General features: G+C 39.8%; 1 protein-coding gene across 6 annotated transcripts in view; it reads right to left on the bottom strand.

Moving 5' to 3' along the window:
* The window catches only part of birc6 (baculoviral IAP repeat containing 6), a 112,468-nt gene that overhangs the window by 39,855 nt on the left and 47,144 nt on the right, over positions 1–25,469 (bottom strand). For all 6 annotated transcript variants that reach the window (XM_051134261.1, XM_051134266.1, XM_051134262.1 and 3 more), the window contains exons 49-65: positions 25,241–25,435; positions 24,954–25,154; positions 24,570–24,849; positions 24,222–24,478; positions 23,920–24,028; positions 22,078–22,302; positions 20,842–21,733; positions 19,085–19,228; positions 17,690–17,819; positions 15,131–15,262; positions 14,819–14,980; positions 14,257–14,430; positions 8,268–8,464; positions 7,782–8,082; positions 6,892–7,109; positions 1,997–2,161; positions 1,745–1,910 (exon numbers count right to left, since the gene is read on the bottom strand). In XM_051134261.1, the coding sequence (XP_050990218.1) occupies positions 1,745–1,910; positions 1,997–2,161; positions 6,892–7,109; positions 7,782–8,082; positions 8,268–8,464; positions 14,257–14,430; positions 14,819–14,980; positions 15,131–15,262; positions 17,690–17,819; positions 19,085–19,228; positions 20,842–21,733; positions 22,078–22,302; positions 23,920–24,028; positions 24,222–24,478; positions 24,570–24,849; positions 24,954–25,154; positions 25,241–25,435 (3,948 nt within the window). The remainder of the gene's footprint in view (positions 1–1,744; positions 1,911–1,996; positions 2,162–6,891; positions 7,110–7,781; positions 8,083–8,267; positions 8,465–14,256; positions 14,431–14,818; positions 14,981–15,130; positions 15,263–17,689; positions 17,820–19,084; positions 19,229–20,841; positions 21,734–22,077; positions 22,303–23,919; positions 24,029–24,221; positions 24,479–24,569; positions 24,850–24,953; positions 25,155–25,240; positions 25,436–25,469) is intronic.

Here is a 25,469-nt window from a genome sequence, read left to right as displayed (position 1 = left end):
AATTCTCACCTCTAAATCTTCTTATAAATCATAGTTCTTGAATTTCAACCAAGTATCAATGCAAAAAAGAATTATCAGCAGTATTCATCAATAGTATTACCATCAGATTACCAGGTTACATAAAAATATGCAGAAGAGGTGATGGAGTCGAGAGAAGCAGCGAGTTTGATGACCCCTCTGGGGGGGAGAGAGAAAGGAAGGAGCATAATAATCTTTGAGAGAAGGTGTTAAATGAACGTGCCGGATGGGGAGCGAAAGACAATGAGAGTTTGGACAGACCGCTGTAACCTGTGTAAGCTGGAACAGACCTCACATCCTCAATGAAAATAAGTGCTTGTGGCTGTCCATATACACAAAGTGCTCTACACTGTAATCTTGTACTCTTTGTTATTTGCCCCTTGGCTGTTTCTTAATGCTTTTTGGAAGCAGTAGTCCATCTCTTCTCATCTCTTCTCCCTCCTGTTCATCAGGTGGATGGGGCGTTATTACAGCAGGGGTGATCGGAGGCGCTCATTTCCTGTTTCACTGCCACAGAGACAGCTAAGGATCTCAGGGCACAAAACACACACTCTTTAACACGGTGTGGGTGTCTCTCTCAATCTTTTATTGGCTCGGCTGTTCACGAGATTGACCAACTGCTGCTCCCCCTGCTGGTTGAGTGTGTTTAGAAAGAGCGTTTGTGTGTGAGTGTGTGTATGTGTGTGTGGTGTTCTCGTTGATTTGAGTCACACACACCATGCCAATGTAGAGTTGAAACCTCCAGCTGATATCTGAAGCTAATTACTACACTCATCGTTTTATCGGCGCTTATTTAATTAAGCCGGAGAGAAATAAACATCCACAGCACACACACACACACACACACACACAGAACACTATTTTCTGGTTCTCTAAACCAACAAAGCAGTGTTTGTTCATGGCTATTAATACAAAGGAAACATGAGTTTTATTAGTTCATATTAACTGACATACTACAGGCAATATTTTGACTTTCCTTACTACCTTTCTTGGCCTTGAACGTGTCAGTGTTGCTGTCTGTGCAGGGTCAGAAAGCTCTCGGATTTCATCATAAACATCTTAATTTGTGTTCTGAAGATGGACGAAGGTATTGTTGGCTTGGAATGACATGAGGGTGAGTAATTAATGACAAAATTGTCATTTTTGGGTGTACTTTCCCTTTAAGTGTGCGTCTAGATAACAGAGTCAGTGAAATAAACTCAGGAAACTAATCTGTTTGATTTATGAAAGTTTCATACAGTTTTGTGAAATGGATCACAAGATTCAAAACAGATTTGTTTTAAAAGACTAATTTGGTCTGGAATCAAACATTTCTGCTTCTCTCACAAACATGCATAGAAAAGTGACTGAGTGATATAAATTTCAGTCTGCTTCTCAGACAAAGTATAGACTCATGGAAGCTACTTCAATTATACTCTGATTGTGCTTTTGTTATTCTTATTAACTCTTTTTATGTAGCAAAAGAATTCTTCCAAAACAACATGGGAATGATCAAATGGGTGAATGCCTGAGAACAAAAACATGGTTGACAAAGGCAAAGAGAGATAGAGAGACCACTCAGAAGAGACAGGGGCTCCACCTGCTGTCTCTATACACAATAAGGCATAAGGTGGAACATATAACACATTTTTCTGCAAATGATACACCATATCATCTATAACCACCTGTGTTTGGTTTCATTTTGCAAACAGTAAAGCACAGAGCACGAGCAGCGCACGTGTCCTACCTGAGTCGTTGCGCAAGTATGAAGACATGGCGGGGATGAGACAGGACTGGCTGAGCAGTTCTTGCAGGACAGATGGCAGCAGTGAGCTGCTGTGACCTCTGACCTCTCCTGAGAGGGTCTCACCAGATCCCACGCAGCCTGATGGGTTGATGTAGCTCGCCAAAACCTGACAAAGACAGAGAACGTACATCACATATCCAAACAGACATTAAATCTAAATGTCATTTGTATTATTTTGATACACACACACACCTGTAGGAGGCAGGTAACGTGCTCCTCCTCCAGACGTTGTTTGGTCAAAGCCTGTTCAACGTCCCAGCCTGATGCAGTGGAGCCTGTCCCAAAGCCTGTTCCTTTGGCCCAGTAGAGCTGCTGTTCCTCTGTGGTACCACCGACATGCCCACTGGAGACCTGCGGCTGCAGCACAAACACAATATCAACTGTAGATTTCAGAGTGAAGTCCATCTTCTAACCCTTTTTTTAATACTTCTGGAAAGTAGATGAAAACTGAAAGTCTCTGACACCAAGAATTAAACAGGAAGTCTATGCTACTAATTCTTTAAGACTTCAATATCTTATCCAATCGTTCATTGCTCCTCAAGTCTCCTATGCTCAACAAGACTTTTAACATTAAAAATGGCTATAACTGCACAACCATTTGTCCTTTCAACATGAAAATCACTGTGCATGGTCTTGGCCCAAAGTGCCACAAGTGTCTATAAGGACATCTGCGCATCTCAAAAAAACATGGCAGCCGAAGTTTGAACACCTGTTAGACAAGGTTAACGGAGGCCGATCGGAACGAAACTCTGTGGGCCTGTTCAACTCACAGCCCCAAAGGTCGAAGAGAAATTTGAAAAAAAATCGGCCACTGTATACAACATATACATATGTATGTATATATTCTGGGTAAATTTACCCAGAATCCTATAAAGCCTATAGGAACACTCAAAACTTCACAAAAACCCTGGTGAGCACATGAGACAGGTGAAGTTTTTTTTATCATTATTATTTTTTTAAGATTTATTTTTTGGCGTTTAATGCCTTTATTTGGATAGGACAGTGTAGATGGACAGAAAGCAAAGTGGGAGAGAGAAGAGGGGTGGGATCGGGAAAGGTCCACGAGCCGGGACTCAAATTCGGGTCACCTACAGTGCTACTGGCGTCGACGTGGCAAGTTTTAAGAAGACTGGACCACACCTGGCACTATAACAGTTAAAAAGGACTCAAAACACTGTATTTCTATGGTAAATGACCTGGATTAGCCAAAAATGCTTCAAAGAATTGATTTAGGTGGGTATAGCCTTGCTAAATAATTTGCAATGTCTTTTTCCTTATATGCTTAAGCACTTGAACCCTGGTAATCACTGCTTGCACCTATATTTTATTTCTGTGATGGCAAAGCTGAATTTTCAACAGCCAGTATTTCAAACTTCAGCATCACAATCTTTCAGAAATCATATCATATGCTGATTTTATTGATTGCTATCAATGTTGAAAACAGTTGTGTTGCTTAATATTTTTGTGGACACCATTATTCATTTTTTCAAGGCATTTTTATTAAAAAAAAATTAAAAAAAAAAAGTCAACAGTACAGCATTTATTTGAAAAAGAAATATTTTGTAACATTACAAATGTCTTTACTGTCAATTTTGATCAATGTTAAATATGCTGAATAAAAGTATGACAGAAAAAAAGCTACTCCCTTTAAGCTACTTCCAAATGAGAGAGATTGAAAGACAGGAAAGCAGGATGCGTTTCCAAGTCTTTCACTTCTACACACTGTCATTCAGGTTTTTGACATTGATTGTTCCAGACGTGACGCCCTGCTGAAATTTACTGCTTGCTCTAAAGACTGACAGCATGTCACAACATTATGAGGGCAAACAATCAGGTCAGAAGCTGTGCATCAGTTGAATAATAGGCTAGTAGCACGGTAAAAGAAGAGTGGTGCATTTCCAACAATGCAACACTTCCATAACCAGCTGGCATTCCACAGTGTGTACTTTACATTGGATTGTATGATTTGAAAATTGGAAAATGGTTGCAGGCCAGACTCAAACCAGCTTCACAAGCACATTCATTTTCAACTGTGCAAAGATTTTTAGTGAAAATACTGAAGGAGGGACAAACAGGAGAGTGAAAGAGAGAGCAGAATAAATATGCGCTGACCGCAGTGCTCTTCTTCGGCGGGTTTAATATTTGCTCTGCCAATACTTCTGCCGCCCCAAGGACGCCCATTATGATTCTGACAGGCCACTGGCCACCGTTCAAATCCTCAGCCCTGAACCCACCCCTCACCAAACTATAAATCCACGCATAGACGCACCGCCCTGCACAGAGTATCATTTATACGCTTTTTTTTTTCTCTTAAACACTGGAATTTAAAAAATTGATTTTAATAAAACCTGCCTGTGAGGGCTGAATATTGATTTTTATGAAAGTCATTTGCTTTGGTATTGGGGGTCTGATGATGATGGTCGTTTTTTTCATTATTTTCTCATTATGATTGTGCTGCAGTTGTCCTTTGTGAAGACACTTTCATTTCGGCCGAGTGAAACTCCTCATAATCATGTAATGACTAAAAGAGCTGTCCCAACTCCTCTCTATACCTTCCGTTTTAATAGGACTACACTACACCTGAATGAGTGGATGTTCGCTCTCTCACACACACACCTCTACTCATTAAGTCAAGGGCTCTGAATAAAGAGCCCTTCAGCAGTCTGTAAAGAGTGGAGACCACAGTCATTAATAAAATGACATGTCTCAGTCGGAGAAACATCTCCATTAAGGTCTTTACAGGAGTGTCTTTTCCTTCCCATGCGCACACACGCTCACAAATTATCTGAAGACAGCAGTTACGTACCATTTTTTACGATTATATTTTTCCCTGAAGTCCACTTATAATTTTAGCCTGGATCATTGAAACAGATCAGTCAGATTGTGAATGAATTATTCAGACTGGTTCTGTGAACTGAATCAATGAATACGTTGAACTCAAAAGAATGATTCTTTCACAAATCAGACATTACTATTACTCTCATGAAGTTTAAGAGGAATATTATATGGAGGTAATTACTTAATTATGGTCTGTTCCTAATATCTAGAACTTTTCATACAGAGTTTTTAAAATCTCGTTTGATTTGTTTCAAGGGATAGTTCACCCAAAAATGAAAATTACCCCTTTACTCACCCTCAAGCCATCTTTCTTCCACTTTTTTTTCTTTCAGACGAATACAAGAAGAGTTATATTTAAAATTGTCCTGGCTCTTCCAAGTTTTATAATGACAGTGAATGGCTGTTGAGATTTTGAAATCCAAAAAAGTGCATCTTTCCATCATAAAAAGTACTCCACATGGCTCCGGAGGGTTAATAAAGGCCTTCTGGAGCAAAGCGATGTGTTTGTGTAAGAAAAATATCTATATTTATCTAACTTAATAAACCGTAATCTAGGGTTTCCGCTAAACATATACACGTTCACGAGAGAGTGACATTATAAAGCAGCCATATAACCCTGCAACCCTGTAGGATTAGTACCTGGATGGGAGTCCTGGAAATCCCAGGATGTCTTCCGAAAAGAGTAAAGGTGTGACCTTGACAATCTGGCTAAAATCGCCCAATGGCCTGTAACCATCACGGCCTCCTAATCATCCCCATATCTACTGATTGGCTTTATCACTCTGTCTCCTCTCCACCAATAAGCTGGTGTATGGTGGCCATTTTTGGTGCACTATGGCTGTCGTCTCATCAAACAGGTGGGTGCTGCACACTGGTGGTCAATGAGAAAACCCCCCTCACAATGTAAAGCAATTTGAGTGCCTAGCGATAATTGGTCCAGCTAGAGCTGCAAAACAATTAGTCACGATTAATCAATTCAAAATAAAAGTTTGTTTACATACAATGTGTGTGTGTACAGTGTATATTTATTATGTAACTATAAATACATACACATATATGTACATACGTAATGTGATCTAGGAAAATCCAACACATGGTGAAATTTGACCTTTTGTTAAGGTTTTGATACCATATGAAAGCTGGGTTCAAGCCCTTTCCAGAACTGTTTATTTTGTCCATAGCTTGAACATTAAAGTTATGGCTATTTTAAGTTGACTGCTAGTTATGATTTTTAGGAATGGAATTTTGAGGTTTAAAGTATGACGGCTTTCACTTAAGGGGTTTAACGAGAGCTGTCTGTCAGCAGTGCTATACTGCATCATTACACAAACAGCCTAACCCTAAAGAAGAAAGTTTTCCGTTGTTTATCATGGGTATAGTCTCTGAAGTTTTGATCACCCATTGTATGTCCAGATAGCACAAATAGTGTACCTTGTAGTTTACATTTATAAAAGCGAGCACAGCGTAACTGTTCACGCACCGTGCATATAACTTACTGTCATTAGACTCCTCCTCTTTAGTAACTTCATCATCTAATACTACATCTCTGGATGTGAAATAGTCCATTATAACATAGTTTAGGGCACTGACATCAATCACCAAGATTAAGCAGATTGAGACGAGATCATTTAGTGATTGTTAAGTGAACAGCTACTTCAGACTGTTGATCTCTTGCACTCTATCTCACGATATAAAAAAATTAATTAAAAAAAACATGTGCATTGATACACCTTTATTAAATGTTACGTGGTTTTGTTTACAGCAAGGGAAAATCAGTCTCCTCATAGCTTATATTGAAATCCTCCGACATTTTTCTTAAATCCTTGTTTTGTATTTCTTATATGCGACAGGTGTTTTGTTTTGGTCACTCCATTCATTACATGCGCATTCATCACTTATCACCAAAGCTTACGCTACAGCTACGTCCTATGTCATTCGCTTGAACATTGTTTTCTTTGAATGTGCGTAAGTTTCAAATATGGATACTTTTCTTACACAAACACATCACTTCCCTTCAGTAGGCCTTTATTAACCTCCCGGAGCCATGTGGAGTATGATTTATGATGGATGGATGCACTTTTTTGAGCTTCAAAATCTCAACACCCAATCATGTGTTCATTTTCATTTTTGGGTGAACTACCGCTTTGTGTACCGGTGTATTCAATCCTTAGTTGACTGTGTGACCATTGAATGCTTTGATATGTAAACGCATGTGGTTACACTCTAATGTTCTCATGGTCGTCACTGACCTCACTGGAGTTAGCGCTGCCGCTGGGCACTCTGGGAGCGTGATGGCTTAGAGCAGATAGGCAGGCCAGGATGAGGTGGATTGCACCGATCTCGAGAGCCATACGCCTCAACAGCAGCCCGTCATCCGTGGTGAGAGGAGTCGAGCTGAACAAGGACCGGAGCACGTGGAAGGGTAACGTGGGTAGAACATTAGCAGAGGGAGACTGCAAGATGTGACCTTGAGGAAGAAAGATAGTTGGAAAGAATGAAAAGTGATCTCTAGATGAGAAAAACCTGCCTTCAACAATCAAAACATCATTTTCTCTAGCACTCAATAATAAACTCAACTAGTCTACCAATACATCAAGTAATCAGGTGACCAAACAACAGTCCAGACTGACAGAAACACACAGTGGGCAGCCAATCCAGGTTCAATTAAACCAATCGATGAAGCAACCACGCAGTAACCCAATCAATGCTTCCCGTAGGGCAAATACAGAGTTGCGTGTGTATCTGCCTGCAGGGTATTTATGTATAACAACCATTAGAGAAGATTGATTCTCAGTTGAAGGTTTGTTTGAACTAGTAGAGGTGGTTAAATTCGAAGTATATTTTGACTATAAGGAACTGCCTGTTTAACATGAGAGGTGAGTCTGAGAGGTCTCTGCGACAGTGACTTGAGTGGTTGATGGCAGACACAGATATGCAGGGGGTGCTGATGAGGGAATCAAAAAACATGTTCCACATCAGTCTGCTCTGTTTCAATCAATAATCTCTCTGTCTGTCAAACACACACACACACACACACACACACAAGGCTAAAGGATATGTGAACAACACACACTGAATATCAAAAACCTAGATTCACTTTATATTAAAGTAGTGCTTCTTGTACTTGAGCGGTACTTACTTCCTTCTCCATCATCTGTGACGCCCAGCACCAGTCTGAGCAGACATTGCGCATGCTTCCTCTCCTTCAGCAGAACTTCAGCATATCCCGGCAGCCGCAGAAACAGGCCGAACGCCGCCAATGAATGGGCGGGAATGGGCAACATGGTCTGAACAGAGGATTTGATGGGCGGAGGCTCGGCCGCGATGGTCTCGGGTGCCTCGTAAACAAGCTCCCCAGACTGCTCGATGGTGACCCATTCAAACTGATCACTGTCCTTTGGCTTCTCCTGCGTGGTGGACGGCACCACTGGGGCACTGACCTGCACAGAACGATCCGGACGAACGGATTCAGAGGGCACGCAAATGAACAGAATTGCTGACTAACCTGAGCTCACGGTCACCGGACGAGCCCGTAAGGGCTTATGAAGCAGAAATGGAGTGAAACTACAAAAAAATTACCTATGTGGTAGAATTGTAAAGAGAGCAAGCTTGCAAATACACTGACCTGCTGGATAACATCGGGGTACAGCATGGGAAGTCTCTCTGCGATGAGCGCCAAGCCGCCCATACCTGCGAAAACCTGCAAGGGGGACTGGATAGGACTGGTCTCCAGGAGGGTGTCGTCTACTGCGGCATCCAAGCCCTCGTCACCTGGGGTCATCGGTTCATCGTCGGGACAGCCGCTTAGCATCTCACAGTGATCTACAGGGAAAGAGCAGAAAGGAAACGCATCATTCAATCTGTCGTCAATAAAATCTTAAAACGTCTAGCTATAAATAAAGTGGTCTCAATTGTTCACATCATAAACCATGATGCCCAACCGAGCAGTACCGCACAAGAGCTCATATCTGTTCTCATAAATCAGATTATTCCTGTAAATCAGGTTTTTTCTTTACTGAGATTGAGGATCGATGCGACAGAATGAAGAGAGATTCGCAGGAAATACTGGCTGTTAAATGTTTTGGGAGAATAGAAATGAAACCGCACTCAAATGCAAACCTGCTTGACAGAGTTTACAGCTGATATGTCGTCTCAGTTTAAGACATTAGAGAGACCTAAATACGGCTGACAATAAAACAAAGAGTTTAAAGGATTAGTTTCCTCCTGAATTACAATTTTCTGATAATGTACTCACTCATCCAAGATGTTCATGTCTTTTTTTTCTTCAGTCGAAAAGAAATTAAGGTTTTTGAAGAAAACTTTACAGGATTTTTGTCCATATATGTGGACTTCAATGGTGGCCAACAGGTTCAAGGTCCAAATTGCAGTTTCAATGCAGCTTCAAAGAGCTCTACACAACCCCAGCTAAGGAATTAGGGTCTTATGCAGCGAAATGGTCAGTCATGTTCTAAAAAAATTATTTGTATACTTTTTAACCTCAAATGCTCACCTTGCACTAGCTCTGTGATGCACATCTATGACTTTGCGCATTATGCAATCACATTAGAAAGGTCACGAGTGGTTAGTCTGTGTAATACGGTTCAAAAAGGTAGGGCAGTGCGAAAAACTCCATCTCATGTTCTCCTCCAACTTCAAAATCGTCCGACATTTTTGTTACCTTTTTTTGTAAAGGGCGCTTCACTTTTTTTGCACATTTGCTTTGTAGACACTGGGTCTGGGTACTTCCTCCTACGTCACAAGTGACCTTTCCAACATGACTATGTAATGTGTGAAGTCGGGCTGGTGCAAGACGAGCATTTGTGATGTATTAAAAAAAAAAAAAAAAGTATATATGTTATTATTGTTTTAAGAAAATGGCAGATCATTTTACTAGACAAGACCCTTATTCCTCAGCTGGGATTGTGTAGAGTTCTTTGAAGCTGCATTGAAACTGCAATTTACTACTAGTAAATCATAAGATTTATTAGCTTCTAGTTGTAGGCTTCCCACACTTTTTGACCAATGACTTGTCCACAAGCTTTCCAAACATGCAAGATTCATTTTTAACAATTACACAAATTCAGAATAAATCAATGGAATGGTTTCAAGAAGTTCACTTCCAAAACAAAAATTTACAGATAATGTACTCACCCCCTTGTCATCAAAGATGTTCATGTCTTTCTTTCTTCAGCCATAAAGAAATTATGTTTCTTGAGGAAACCATTTCAGGATTTTTCTGCATATAGTGGACTTCTATGGTGCCTGCGAGTTTGAACTTCCAAAATGCAGTTTAAATGCAGCTCCAAAGGGCTTTAGCGAAAAGATCGGTTATTTAAAAAAAAAAAAAAAAAAAAAATCAAATAACAATTTATATATTTTTTTTAACCTCAAATGCTTGTCTCGTCTAGCTCTGCGATCCACGTGCAAACTCTGTAATCAGGATTAATACAGTTAGAGTAGGTTGAAAAACTGCAATCTCATTTTCTGCTCTAACTTCAAATTCGTCCTACATCGCTGTTTTACCTTTTTTTTTTTGTAAAGGACGTTTGACCTTCTTTGCATTTTCACTTTGTAAACACTGGGTTGGTACTTCTGCAGCGATACAGGCTGATTTTGAAGTTGGAGGAGAAAATGAGATGGGAGGCTTTTGATATAACCTACTGTATTGACCCGGATTACACAGAGTACGCATGTGCATCGCAGAGCTAGACAAGACAAGCATTTGAGGTTAAAAAGTATATAAATTGTCCTTTTTTTTTTTTTAGAAAATGACTGATCCTTTTGCTAAATAAGACCCTAATTCCTTGGCTGGGATTGTTTAGAGCCCTTTGAAGCTGCATTTAAACTGCATTTTGGAAGTTCAAACTCGGGGGCACCATAGAAGTCCACTATATGGACAAAAATCCTGAAATGTTTTCCTCAAAAAACATAATTTCTTTACAACTGAAGAAAGAAAGACATGAACATCTTGGATGACAAGAGGGTGAGTAAATTACCTGTTACTTTACCATTTTTGTTCTGGAAGTGAACTTCTCCTTTAATGGATTTGTTGAAAAGCACTGCCTCAAAACAAATAACACACTCACAAACCACTTTTGAGCAAGTTTTACTTTACCTGAGACCAATTTCTAGCCTATGAACCTAAAAAAAGTACAGTCACTACAATGTATTACTTTCTATGACTTTCACAGTCATGAACAAAAATCAATTTCAAATTTAATTTGTGTTTTAACTATATTTGCAATGGTGGTGCTTTCCAGAGAATTAATTTAGAGATGCAGCTTCCAAGAGAGGATGTTAGTCTCCTCATTCCTGTCTGTGTGAAGGCCAGAACAGAACAAGTGTGAGACCGAGAAAGAACAAGTATTTACAGACTACTCATGAATTCCAGCTCTGGGGATGATGAAAGTCTTTTTTCTTTTAAACTGTTGTTATTTCAGTTGGTTGGTTTGGAATCAGAGATCCTTGTCTCTTTGATGTTGAGATCAGTGCAAGGAAACAGCAGACGAATGTAAAACCCGAAGCCAAAAACTCTTGCTGGAAAGATGAACAAAGAAGCTGTGAAATACACTAACGCCACCACTGCTGTAGGGAAGTCAGTAGGGCGTATTTGATCTTCGTTTCGTAACAGACCAGCAAGTTTCAGTAAACCTACTTTGCAAGTCTGGAGTCTGTGTCCAGGAACAAACTCATCGCCAACAGGTTGATGGCACATCACAGTAACAAGCGGCAACGGTTCAGAACACCGCCTGTGGTTGGAGTGTCTTCCACACACTTCCTCCACAGAGAGATGGACGGACTCCAGACAGAGAGGAGAGAATTATCCCTGAGCCGGTAAGCATCCTCTCAGCTCCTCGACGGAGGGGAGCGAGATGAAAGTGGGTGGAAAGAAGCAGAGCTGGTTACGCCAACAGTGATTTGACTCTGCTAAGACGGCCAATTAGCCGGAGGGTGGGGTGAGTCCCCTAGGCACCATCACTAAACTGAAAACTTCTGATGCCAGACTCTACGGGTGCCATCAAACGCAGGCTGCTCCAAGACTCCTTACTGAGCCAAACAAACAAACGAACGCTGTGTGCTCGGAAAAGCCAGTGGAGCGAAGTAAACAAATAGTGCCAGATCTCCACCTCAAGATGAAAATTCAACAGTTTGAGAGCTCGCAGTTCAGTCCCGTATAACACCCTGACACAGTGTCTCGACAAGGCACAACGTGGCAACTTTGCAGTGTTAAATCACTTTTTTGTGCTCACTGAATGCAAAATACTGCTACACTGTCTCTATACCAGATCTGAATGTTGTAACTGGCCAGGAAACATAAAAACTTTATATATTGGTGCTGTCAAATCGATTATTTACATGTGTGTGTACATACATATATATATATATATATATATATATATATATATATATATATATATATATATACATACACATATATACACATACACACACACCCACCCACCCACATGTAAATATTTTCAAGATATACACATGTACAAATTAATTTGTGTGCTATTAAAGTTTGAGTTTGCCTAATATATATGTGTGCATATATAAATACACACAAATTAATGTATATATTTAAGAGAAATATTATTTATGTACAAAATATATTTATTTCTATATAATACAAATGCTATAAATATTATAATAAATATATACTTGTAAATATTTCTTAAATATATACATGAATGTGTTTGTATTTATATTTAATAATAATAACACACAGCACACACACATATTAGGCAAACTCAAACTTTTATTTTGTATGTGATGAATCGCGATTAATCATTTGGCAGCCCAAATATGTTTAAACACAAATTGTATCTTTTATTTTAGATGCAATTAATCACGATACATCGATTTGACTGCACTTATATACTTTTTGAATTAATATTCCAGGTTAAGTATTTAAGTTCTACTATCACAATACCACCAAAAATAATTTGCAAAAATGTGTAGCTAAGTTTGTAATAATAATAATAATAATAATAATAATAATAATAATAATAATAAATTAATAAATAAATAAATAAATTAATTAATAAATACAGACAGAAAGAATGAAAGAAAAACAGTGACAGCTAATAAAACAGTAACAGTGGAGGTTTACTAGTAAATGCTAGTTCAATTCTGTTAAAGTTTTTAACTAAAACTTTTCTTTAAAATACAAGTAAAGGAGAATTTTGGATCAACAAAATTCTACCACTACCAGTGATGCGAAACCAAATGAATGACAAATTATATCACTGCACATCACTTGTCATTGCTAATTAGGAAAAAGACTCAGATTAACACGAGAAGAAGTGAGATTCATTGCTTGACATTTTGTCGTGCCTTATTAAGGCAACTGGTGGGACATCCAGAGCTCTGTCTGTGTTAGCAGATTCACCTGGGCTGACATCATCAGCTTTAAGAGGAACTCTGTATACGTGTGTGCATGAACATTCGCTCATTCCAACAGGGCAGAATCAATCAAGAGTATTGGCAATCTGGTGGGGAGGCAGCTGTCATTGTCAGGACGGGGGCGGCTTTTTTGTATCCCTCGGAAAGCATGAACACATCATTGACAGAGCAAAGCAAAGTCATTTGACATCTGACGGTGCAGGACACTGGGGGGGAAATATGTGTGGGCACACACGCATACGCAAGCACAAACACACAAGGCCAATCAGGTTATTTTTCCCTAGGCTGGCAGAAAACAGGATATGTGGGAGAGGGAAGCTAAAAACTGCAGAAGAACCTTGGGTGGGAACACAGACTGAATATCATGGCAAAAAATAACTTTCTACTTTTTTCCAATTAATGACTTCTATGAATGACTTCTATTAGCCTGTTCTTTTTAGTGCATCAAAAACACAGTGACTAATGTACTTTTTAATGAGTCCAAAACATTCAGTGCACCCAGTACAGTCTAATTCACTAACAAATTTTCTTTATGAGTAGGTTCTTTAAATGAATAGTTCATCAGTTACTGAATGGAAAATTATATATATTCACTTTTAAAAAGAGTAAATTAAATAATACTCTAAATAAGTAACTAAAACTGCCTTTATTCATGCATTCGATTCGTTCAAGCGGGTGATTCATTCAGAAACGGTATGAATGGGCCTTTGAATCACTGATTCACACGATTCGTTCAAAACATGGATTCATTTAGAAACTAAACACCTCTGCGTAGCTCGGAGACTAACAACTCTGCTGTGGCTTAATAGGTAATATTTTTTTGGCAAAACTGAGCAAAAACAGACAGTATTGTGTTTAAAATATGACACAATATTAACTTCTTACTTTTATTGTATAAAATCACATTTGCACTCATTATATTTGGGACAAACAGCACTTGTGTGACATCGCTTATCGTATGACATAAATATGAGACAAGAAACTCATACAGGAGCTTTTTACAGGAGTTTTAATCATTTTGTTTAAGATTTTTAGTTTTTATTTAGTTTTAATTTTCAGTTTTTGTAATTTTAGTACAACAATTTACTTAATTGATGTACTAAAAAGTACTTTTAGAGTTTTATAAGCTCTAGTATTTACGTTTTATTTCAGCTAAATTTCAATTAATGAAAATTATGCACGTGTCTATGCATAAGTTGATTACATACCTTTCTCGGTACGGAGTCTTTTGAAAGAATCTGTCTTGGAGAGGCCGGGGTCTGAGATGACCTTTGACCCTAGTTTGACCGTCAGGTCAATGGAGCGGTATCCCTGAGGAAGTTTACGCTCATACAGCAGTGTCAGCAGCTGAGCCAAGGTCATTTCCGGTGGCAATGGCTGACCTGGAGAGAGAAAAGGTTTTGAACCACAGTTTATTAAAACATTTTCAACTGATTAATAACCAAGCAAAACAAATTCTATTTGGTGACACTAGTGAAGCATGAATGAAACGCTTCACTTTTGAAATTCTGAAAGGCTCTTTACATGGGACAGGATGAGACAACGAGAGATGTAATTGACATTCAACAGACTCTCTGCATCTCTAAATAAATGCAGGGAGGTGAAGTGGCAGGCAGACAGGGACAGGCACTGAGGTGACCTCTACTCTCATCCTGATCAGTATGGAGGAGCGAAGGGTGAGAGATGAGCGGGAACGCAGAAGAGTACAGAGTGGGCGAGAGGACCGGACAGATTGTGAGCGCGTGACAGAGCAAGAGTGTGCGTTTGTACCCGGCAGTAGTTTGTGACAGAGGTGGAAGACAGGCACGCTGATGGTTTTGGCAGACGGATCGACTCCTGAGGAAGCTGCCAGCTTGTCACTGAGGACACGCCCTCGTCGGGACGGGGGACGTGGAGGAGTGGACAAGGCCCTCTTTGACTGAGACTTCAGACCTGAAACAAAGCATGAAGACGAGATGCAACATGAGTAAACTAGATCAAAGGTCTATGATCTCTGAGTTAACAGCATAGATTGTTAACCTTAAGGCAATATAATATTAAAACGTCTCTGAATGTCAGTGAGGAGACGGGGTTAAATAGTACCTGAGGCAACAACAACACTGTAGTTGTCTTGGAAACCATTATCAGCCTTCATCTTTTCTTTTTCCTCATGGTTTTTCTTCTCTTTATCCTCCTTCTGTTCATTGATCAGCTTGGCCGTGATGCTGGGCGTGTCTGAAGGGTAAAAAACGCAAGATCTTTATATGTTATATCACAGTGTGTGTGTGTATTCTTCAATCAGCCTGCGGCTCTTAAAATACATTTCCCTTTAGACACATATACATCGATGTACATGTCAGTTTAACTGATAATCTGAAAAATTAATGGTAAAGATGTAATATGCCTGAGAAGACACACCAATTCATAAGGATAACAACATGCTGCGCTTCCTGTGAGGGTCTTCCATCAGTGGAAGTGATGCGAGTATGAGAACGGCTCAGAGACACCATACATATATACGATGAGTTTCGCCATCTTCTGAGAAAACGAAGACTGTATCTGCCACACTCAAGGTCTCTGGAGACAAGCCATTCATCACACATGTATGCTGATGGCCATGCCACATGGCAGATCCAGCCCTACATGCTTTGTGCATCAGACCTTGAAAGTCTGAAGATGTGGAAAAAGCTGGATCTAATAGATTTGATAGACTACCGCAGAGTGCATGTAAAACGAGACTGCTGTATGACTGCTAGACATGCTATTTCTAGTATTTCAACTAAACTGATGGAAAGAGGGTGAAGACTTGTACAGTAGATGTAACTATACACCGTGTATATGTGTCTAATTTTATATACAGCTTTGTTTTATGTCAACATGTTTTTCTGGTCAACATACACTACCATTCAAAAGCTTTTAAACAAGAGTTTTAAATATATTTGAAAGATGACCATTATGCTAACCAAACCTGCATTTACTTGGTTAAAATACAGTAAAAACAGTATATGGTGCTGATTTATTGCTCAAGAAACATGTATTATTATCAGTGTTGAAAAACATGATACATTTTTTCAGGATTCTTTGATAAACAGCATTATTTGAAACAGGAATCTTTTATAGCATTGTAAATGTCCTTACTGTCATTTCTGATTTAAATATAGCTGCAAGCAGCGATTACGGGGGTTCAAGCGCTTTAATACATTTAAGCAGATATTAAAAAAGACATTATTTAGCAAGCCTGTAACCACCTAAATCAATGTTTTAAAAAACATTTTTGACAAATCCAGTAAATTTATAATTGAAATATTATGTTTTTTTAACAATTATGATTGTTATAGCGCCAGCTATGATCTGATCTCCTTAAAACTTTGTATGCTTGTGTAGAATCACCTGTCGCATATGCTCACCAGGTTTCGTGAACTTTTGAGTTCAGGCTTTATAGGATTTGGGGTAAATTTGGACAGGCCACTTTTCTAAACAACCCCATTATAGCTTCCCAAAGGGTCAATAAATTTTTTTTTTTTTTTATAATTGTTGACCTAGAAAGTTTAGATAATTATACTGCAGAGGTTTTCTCAAGCGAATTTTTACATCATCTCAATCATTTAACAAGTGATTTGATTGACAGCAGTGGTTCTAGAGACAAAGTTGTCTGGAATGAGAAATTCTATCGTATCATACGAATATCATGCGTATGTATAAAAAAACGTGCAATGTAAAATCGTTTATGGCCTTGAAAAAGGCAGAGTTTTGTTCTGATTAGCCTTCGTTAACCTCGTCTATTAGGCTCTCAAAATTCATCGGCAAATAGCGGTCATTTTTTTGATATACGCAAATGTCCTTATAGACACTTGTGGCACTTTGGACCAAGGCCATGCACAGCGATTTTCATGTTGATAGGACAAATGGTTGCATAGTTATAGCCATTTTTATGTTTTTGTTTACATATCTTCACCAAGTGGCCAAGCTCCGCAATTTTTTCCCTGTGAACTCAGATTGAGTTCTTACATACATGTTCTGAGATTGGCGAGGATATCTCATTCCGTTCAGGAGTTATAGGCCTTTCAAACGTTTTGGCGTCCTTTTGCGATGGTGAGTCTTAAGTTTAACTTTTTTGGATAATTATTGACATTCACTCTCCAGAGAATCTTCCTGCACTGGTTCAGTTCCGATCGGGTGAAAACTAGTTCACAAAAGTAGGTTTTGCAAAAAAAAAAATCCAAAATACCCAAAGATTTCACAGGCTTACGATTGAATCTGTGGCATGCATTTTGTCTAGTGTGAGCCAAGGATTACACTGACATAAGACACTTAAATCTGCGACTGACGGTTTAGGAGTTATGAGCAATTTCATACTTTTGATCACTGCAGCTCGCCCATCAGGCTAAGTGGGGTGAGCCTTGGTGATGTTTTTGGCGGTGTGAGTACTACCATCCCTCCAAGTTTCGTCTCTACGACTTATGGTTTGGTCTGCACAATCAGTATTACATGGGGACTATTGATCCTTGGCCATTCGAACAACTATAATAGTGCTTCTAGTGCTACGCACTTGAATCTCTAATTAATGCCTCTTCACTGAATAGAAGTATTGATTTCTTTTAAAAAATCTAATCTTACTGACCCCAAACTCTACAACAGTAGTGTATTACAATGTCTTCATACCTGAGACGCGGTCCAATACTTCAGACAGTGTGGTTGAGATGGGTAGATGCAGTTTGCGGAACTTGTGCCCTGCTCCATACATGGGGTGCTGGATCACGTGACTGGTGGCATTAATGCGCCCTTTATACAGCTAAAGCAGACGAAGAGAGAAGCACACAAACAGACAATCTTGAGATGTTAGATCTTCAATTCCTCATGAAAATGCTCCTACAGAATCATTTTTGCATTTGTTTCCAATTTGTTTCTAAAGTTACTAATCAATCATAAAATATTACATTTTGCCACATCTGCATACCAGTCTTGAGTGAGTAATCTTTCTCCACACTTTAAACAAAGAATCCATCTTTTCTGCTTTCTTACAAATCTGTATTTTTAAGAGATTTAAACTTGCCTCAAATGTCATTTGACCGTTTACTAATAATGATCATGATGTCATCGTTATAACATTACCACTACAGGGAAAAAACAAACAAGGAATTTGAAAGCAATGGCATTTGGCCAAAAAAAAAAAACAAAAAAAAAAAAACAATGTGCATCGCTGAAGATTTCCACTATCTACATGGGCGATCCAGACATCTTAATTTCTCTTGAAGGTTGAGTTAAAGGTGCATCGGAAAAGGAAAAATGACATCCCTGCCTTTGAGAGGACGCCCCCGGATCGTACGCCGCTCTGGCCTGATCTAATGTGTAAACATTAACTTTTAAGAGCCCCTCTGTCGGGACTCTCTGTGAAAGCCCGATGATTAATCTGACCTGAAACGCACACAGTCTCGCCGTAATTTACTGGAGGAACGACCCGCTGAATGACTCTCCGGCTAAAAAAAGACGTCTTACGTCTTTACGATTTGGCTTCGCTCCGGTTTGGCAGTCGGAGGAGAGGCATAACTCTACGTGTCATATAAGGGGTGAGCTGGTTATGTCCTCCAACATTTAGATTATATTAAAAGGTGAAATGTGGCCGCTAGCGGCACTGGATGGAATTGCAAAAACGATTTTCTCAAACAACTTATTTTCCGCTTAACTTGCCATTTTCCCCAGCTAAATAACTGGGTACATGCACCAGTGTGTGTGGACTTCTGCATGATTGACAAGAATTTGAGGATAAATCTGCCCCCTAGTGGTGTCCCAGCCTTGAAAAGAACTGCAGCTCAGAGGCAGTGGAGGTTTAAATCCCTCAGAGATGATGTAAAGGTCAAGGTACTTTTCCTTGTAAGTGAAGAGGCTTTTCTGAGCTTTACAGCAACAGTAATAAATCATTTAACAGACTAACCAAGCAAAAAAACTTCTATATAAAATAAAATAACTGCTTAGAACAGCAATGTTTCAGCTTTAGATAGATTTTCAAAGCATATGTTGTGAGATTTTGTGTGTGTGCGTCTGTGAGAGATCACTAACCGGACAGGGAGACTGAAGGAAGACAGTAACTTTCTCGTCTTCGAGCATGAGTTGTAGGAAGAGCCGACGTATAAATCCAGAAATGTTCCCTGAGACCGGAACGTTCCCTCGCTGAGGAGCCGACTGGAAAAGCTCACACAGAACCTTTACAAACAACGAAAAATACAGATCACTTGTACCATTCTTACATATTATTAATTGACCCAGCCCCAATGTCCTACACATTCCCCACGCGCCGTGGTACTCTCGTGAATGCCCAGCAAAAAGAAGAATTTGCTGATTGAAGTCGTTATTTTTGTTTTCTTGTTTGCTATTTTCTTAGCTTCATAAAATTAAGGTTGAACCACTGATGTCACATGAACTATTTTAACAATGTCCTTACTACCTTTCTGGGCCTTGAACATGTCAGTTGCATTGCTGTCAATAGAGTGTCAGAAAGATAAACAAAGGTCTTACGGGTTTGGAACGACAGGAGGGTGAGTAATTAATGACAAAATTTTGAGTGAACTAACCTTCTAAAGAATACATATTATCAAGGAAGAAGGCTAAAAGGTATAATTCCACACATTTTTGAGTAAAAATCCTGTAGTCAACATATGTATAGTTGAGGTCAAAAGTTTACATCCCCCTTTCAGAATCTGCAAAATGTTAATTATCTTACCAAAACAAGAGGGATCAGACAAAATGCATGTTATTGTTTACTTAGTATTGACCTGAATAAGATAAAATGTATAAAAATGACCCGGTTCAAAATTTTACATCCCCTTAATTCTTAATAATGTTGTTACTGTGTTGTTTTCCAGCATTTTTGTGTATTTGAACCCTTTACAACGACTGTATGATTTTGAGATCTATCTTTTAACACTGGGGACAACTGAGGGACTGAAATTACAGAAGGTTCAAATGCTCACTGATGCTCCAGAAGGAAAACAACGCATTAAGAGCCAGGGGTGAAGATGTGAGATGTGTAAGTTTTTCTTATTTTGCCTGAATATATTTTTTAATTTAGTACTGACCTTCAGAGGCTACATAAGATAGTTACATGTTTCCCAGAAGACAAAATAAGTTACATTTACCCTGATCTTCAAATTAAAGTTTTCACCCCCCTGTTCTTAATGTTTGTTTTTTGTTTGGCTTCTGAAGCATCAGTGAGCATTCAAACCTTTTGTAATAGTTGCACACGAGTGCCTCAGTTGTCCTCAGTGTGAAAAGATGGATCTCAAAATCATACTGTCATTGTTGGAAAGGGTTCAAATACACAAAAATGCTGGAAAACCAAAGAGTTTGTGGGACATGAAGGATTTTTCTGAAGAACAGCAGGCAGTTTAACTGTTCAGAACAAACAAGGGACTCATGAACAACTATCACTAAACAAAAAAAATAAATAAATAAAATAAACAAAAAAAAAAAAAAAACAAAACTGGATCATTCAGGTAACAACGCATTATTAAAAATCAAGGGGATGTAAACTTTTGAACGAAGTTATTTTTTTAACTATTTTCTCTTGTGGACTATGTAAACATCTTTTATGAGAAATATCTTATTCAGGTTAGCACTAAATACACAATAACATGCATTTTGTATGATCCCTCTTATTTTGGTAAAATAATTAACATTTTGCAGATTCTAAAAGGGGGATGTAAACTTTTGACCTCAATTGTGATAAAAATTACATATAGGCCTGTATTTTTTTATTAACTTTTACTTCACTGTCTATGAAAAATATCAAACAAAACTCAAAAAGCACCCAAACACACCTGTGCCATGAGCCTCTGGTTGTTTGGATGGCAGGAGATGCATTGCAGGAAGAAAGCCACTGTTGCATTCTCAATGGCTGTCCTTTGCTGGGTGGTGAGTCCACTGCTCCGGCTCGTCGACGCCAGCGAGTAAGACGCCCCTGAGGTGTGAGGTGCGGCGCTGGCGTGTGAGGTGCTTGGTGATGCACCATGCCCAGAAATACTACTGTTGCTGCCATTGCTTGCACTGGCATTAGCAGCCCCACTGGCACTAGAGTGACAGAGGAGAAACAACAGTGCGGTCCACAGTGGGTTCACTTCTGGCCCACCCAACCAGTCCTTCATGGTGTGACTGTTTCCTACTTCTGTTAGAAACCGCAAAACGGGCGCTGCCAGCTCAGGAGACAGTGGCGGCCTGTTTGTGGAGGATGACGAGGGTTGGTTGTATGAGTACTGGCGTCTCTCTGCCTGTGTGGTGAATCCTGCAGGCAAGGGAAGGTCTGCGCTGACCAGCAGGTTGCAGCAAAGGTCAGCTAAGCTACGAACAAGCAAGGAAGGCAGACCAGAGTCCAACAGCTGCTGGATGGCACCGGGAGACTGGGACGCAGCTGCCAGGGTCACCAACTGGCACTCTGAGAGGGAGACGGGCACAGTTACTGGTGCCCGAGCATGTTTGGAGTCATCTGTAAGCGAGGCGGCGCTGTTTAAGTCATGCTGTTTCTTGCCATCGTCAGTCATGGCCATACGGCGCTGTGCATTTGTCTGGGCAGCTGGGGGAGCCACGATTCCCATCCAAGACATGAGCAGAGAAAAGTAACTTGGGTGGATATGGCACATGGAGCAAAGCAAGCTGTCCACAGCCTTCTTTAAAACCATGTTGGAGGGCAAAGACATGGACCAGCTGTACAACAACCTGCGAGAGAAAAGACAAGAAGCTTTTGAATTAATAGGTTGCCTAAAAACAGCCTCATGATTTACTAATGCACCAAAATGCTCATGGTAAAGGCTGCCGCTGTTGTATTTGCTCATAGCAAAGGTTGTTTCACTTTGTTCTACTCGGTACGCATAAAGTATTCATACCTGAAGATTGAATGAAATATAGAAGAGCACAGAGAAAAAAAAAAGCAGAATATGTACTCTCAGCCTTCCCCAGTGAAGACCATCAAAACGCACCTCAGGCATAAACACGCATTCATCCGCATTCATCTTGCTTGAACATTTTATATCGCAAGACTGCAAAAAGATTTGCGGACTTACTCAAAAAGCTCTCTGTTGAGCAGTCCGGGCAAGTCGTAGTCCACGGGCAGCTCATAACTGTGCCATAAGACGGAGGCCACGCAGTGCAGATGTGACGGGGATGGCATGAGCAACCCGTATTCCCGTGAGGGCGGAGCGCTCGCACCAGCATAGCTCAACGGAGAACTCTGCTTCAGGGCAGCAACCCGGGACGAGTCGTACACCCACTGTAGCAGAGCCTGGATCCTACAACACAATCAAATAACCCAAGAAATCAGAAACCACAAAAAAGTTTGTATGAACCTGTACAGGTTTAACAGTATAACAGATATACAGAGTGGATTTTAAAAGACTTCAATACTTAAAATTCTATTTTTTGGGGGGCAGTCAAACGATTAATCGTTATTAGTCACATACCAAATAAAAATTTGAGTTTGCTTAATATATGCGTGTGTACTGTGTGTAATTTTGATATGTAATACAAACACAATACAAACGTATACTTAAAAAATATTAACAAGTGTATGTATTTATTATCATTTTTATATAATTTATATTATATATTAGGCAATTAGGCAAACTTTTATTTTGTACGCGATTAATCGTTTGACAGCCCTAATTTTTTACTTAAAATCATGTCACATGTGGCTTGAAGCTAGCGCAAGATCCTCCTTTTTCTCTTTTATAGAAGACTTTAAAACTTTAAGCAGCACTGTGGATCTAATGATCTGTCAAAGAGATAGTTCAGGCAAAAATGAAAATTACCCCACCATGATTTACTCACCCTCAAGCCATCCTAGGTGTATATGACTTTTCGCTTTCAGACGAGCACAATCAGAGTTATATTAAAAAAGTTCTGGCTCTTCCAAGCTTTATAATAGTGAATGATGGCTGAGATTTTGAAGAAAAATGAAGTGCATCCATCATAAAAATTGCTCCACATAGGTTAATATAGGCCTTCTAAAGCGAATCGATGCGTTTTTCGAAGAAAAATGTCCATATTTAAAACTTTATAAGCCGGAATCTCTAGCTTCTGCTAACTGTCGTACTCGCGTTCATGAAACAGTGGCGTTCTAGCGCATGACGTAGGATGTAGGCATAGTTTAAGAAGTGACAAACGCAGAAGCGCAGAGGAGAGAGCAAAACAAAACACCAGTCACAAATTAGAAGTACAAAATAAGGGTTTGGAAAGAAAAATGGCTTTCCTTTGCTTGATTATGCTACACTTACGTCCTATGTCATCTGCTGGAATGCCACTCTCTTGTGAACCAGGGTACAACAGTTAGCAAAAGCTATAGATCAGTTTATAAAGTTTTAAATATGGATATTTTTCTTACACAAATGTATCAATTCACTTCATAAGGCCTTTATTTACCCCTGGAGCCATGTGGAGTACTTTTTATGATGGATGGATGCACTTTATTGGACTTCCAAAACCTCATCCACCATTCACTGCCATTATAAAGCTTGGACATTTTTTTTTAATATAACTCTGATTATATTTGTCTGAAATATGAAAGACATACATGTAGGATGGCTTGAAGGTGAGTAAATCATGGGGTAATTTTCATTTTTGGGTGAACTATCCCTTTAAGTAGAATATAGTATAATAATGTGTGCTGATGATTAAATAATCAATAGGGCTGCCCTCAGCTAAAAAAAATTCTAATAAATACATTTTCTAATTTTAACTCTTCTCGTTGACTAACGGTTAGTCAACTATTGGGGGAAGCCCTAATAATCAACATATCAACATATATAAAACCGACTCTGGAAAGAATCTCACATCAAACTGAACACTTTAGACAAGCTCCATTAGGAGGCTTTATGATTTAATTTTTCTTTATGATGTAGAGAACAGACCTGTCCTTGGTACCGGGGTCCTGAGTGGTGCCCAGCTGGTAGAGAATGTCTATAGTTGAGTCTGATGACAAGCCATTTAACCGTCCAAAGAGCAGTGGACTGTTCAGATCTACAACAACAAAAAAAACAACAACAACAATCAGATAAAAATAAAAGCCTAACAAAAACAGAACAAACTTAAACTAGTCTTAATATAGGCTCTCTGAATTTACATATCACATAAATTAGTACGACACTGCTTGACATTCAAATACAGCAGTCAATCATGAATGAAAAAAACAATGTTTATAAAAAAATCTTACTGGCCAAATCGGTGCCAGAAGCAGCACAGTTACGCAGCAAGATGTCAATGAGCTTGAGGCCTATGCGTGTAGACTGAAGGCCGATTTTCACCAGCACCGCCTCAATGTTGGGCGAGTGCATGCCGCAGTATGGGGACATGAGGAGGGCAGCGCAGGTCTGCAGGAGGTTCGCCGTTGGAGCAGCAGCACTGGCCATCATGGCCTCCAGATCAGAAACGTGAGTCAAGCAATGATGCAGCAGTCGTAACCAGCCAATACTGAGAAAGAAAAAGAAAATGAGATGTTATAATAGAAATAAGCTTAAAACAGGAAATAAAACTACTGATTATTTTAGATGACTTCCAATACCTGGTTTTGGAGACCTGGTCCTCGGAAGGCAGGAATGGATTGTTTACAGTGGCAGAGGAAGTGTTTCCGAAAGCAGTCAGGCCCAAAAGCTTAATCTGTGAGAGGCCAAGCGTGCTGGCGTCCCGTGGTCGGTGCAACCTCAAACACACAGCAGACGCCACCTCTGCCTTTACCAGCTGGAATTTAATGTACGTGAGTCCACTAGTGATGACTGGGGTCGACAGGGGAAGCATGTTTACACCATCTGCGCTGATCTCCACAGACACTGAGGACGGGCATGCTGGGAAAGAAAGAAAAACTGTCTTTATATTGTCCATATATAACATACAGTTGTGTCATGTGGGGTTTTTGACCAATAATATTGCATTGTGCGTGCACACTCACTAGCGAGGGACGCCAGGTGAGGTTGTATGTGAATTTCCTTGAGCAGAACAGCAGCGGGCAGGTGGATGGTGAGATCGCACCAAGCCTCTTCAGGAAGGAATATGTAGGACCAAGCGGCAGAACGGGCTCGTCGATGTGGCGGTGTGGCCTGCAGCAGCACTTCCGCTGGCTGTGCTGTGGGACTGCTGGAGGTGATGGTACCTACAAGTGAACAGCATGAACTTTGAATATAAATACTTTTTAATACAGATGTTTACATGAAAAGATGGGGCTTATGACTGCTATACCAAGAGGGGCGAAGTTGTGCAATCCTTCAGCGTTGTCTGGTTCTGAGGTGAGCACTCGTGCTTTCAGGCTGCCATCTGCTGCTTTACCAGGCCCGGAGTCAAGGAACTTCATGATAGTGGACACCATACTGCGTGCAGTGTTCACGATGGCTCGTGTGCTGGTGACCATGTTGTTACAAATGAGCTGCACACCACCTAAATGAACACAAAGACAGAGTCTGAACATACA

The sequence above is a fragment of the Labeo rohita genome, chromosome 17, assembly GCF_022985175.1.
Source record: "Labeo rohita strain BAU-BD-2019 chromosome 17, IGBB_LRoh.1.0, whole genome shotgun sequence".
Lineage (NCBI taxonomy): Eukaryota > Metazoa > Chordata > Actinopteri > Cypriniformes > Cyprinidae > Labeo > Labeo rohita.
The sequence above is the reverse complement of the archived record's forward strand: the minus strand, read 5'-3'. Positions and strand labels throughout refer to the sequence as shown.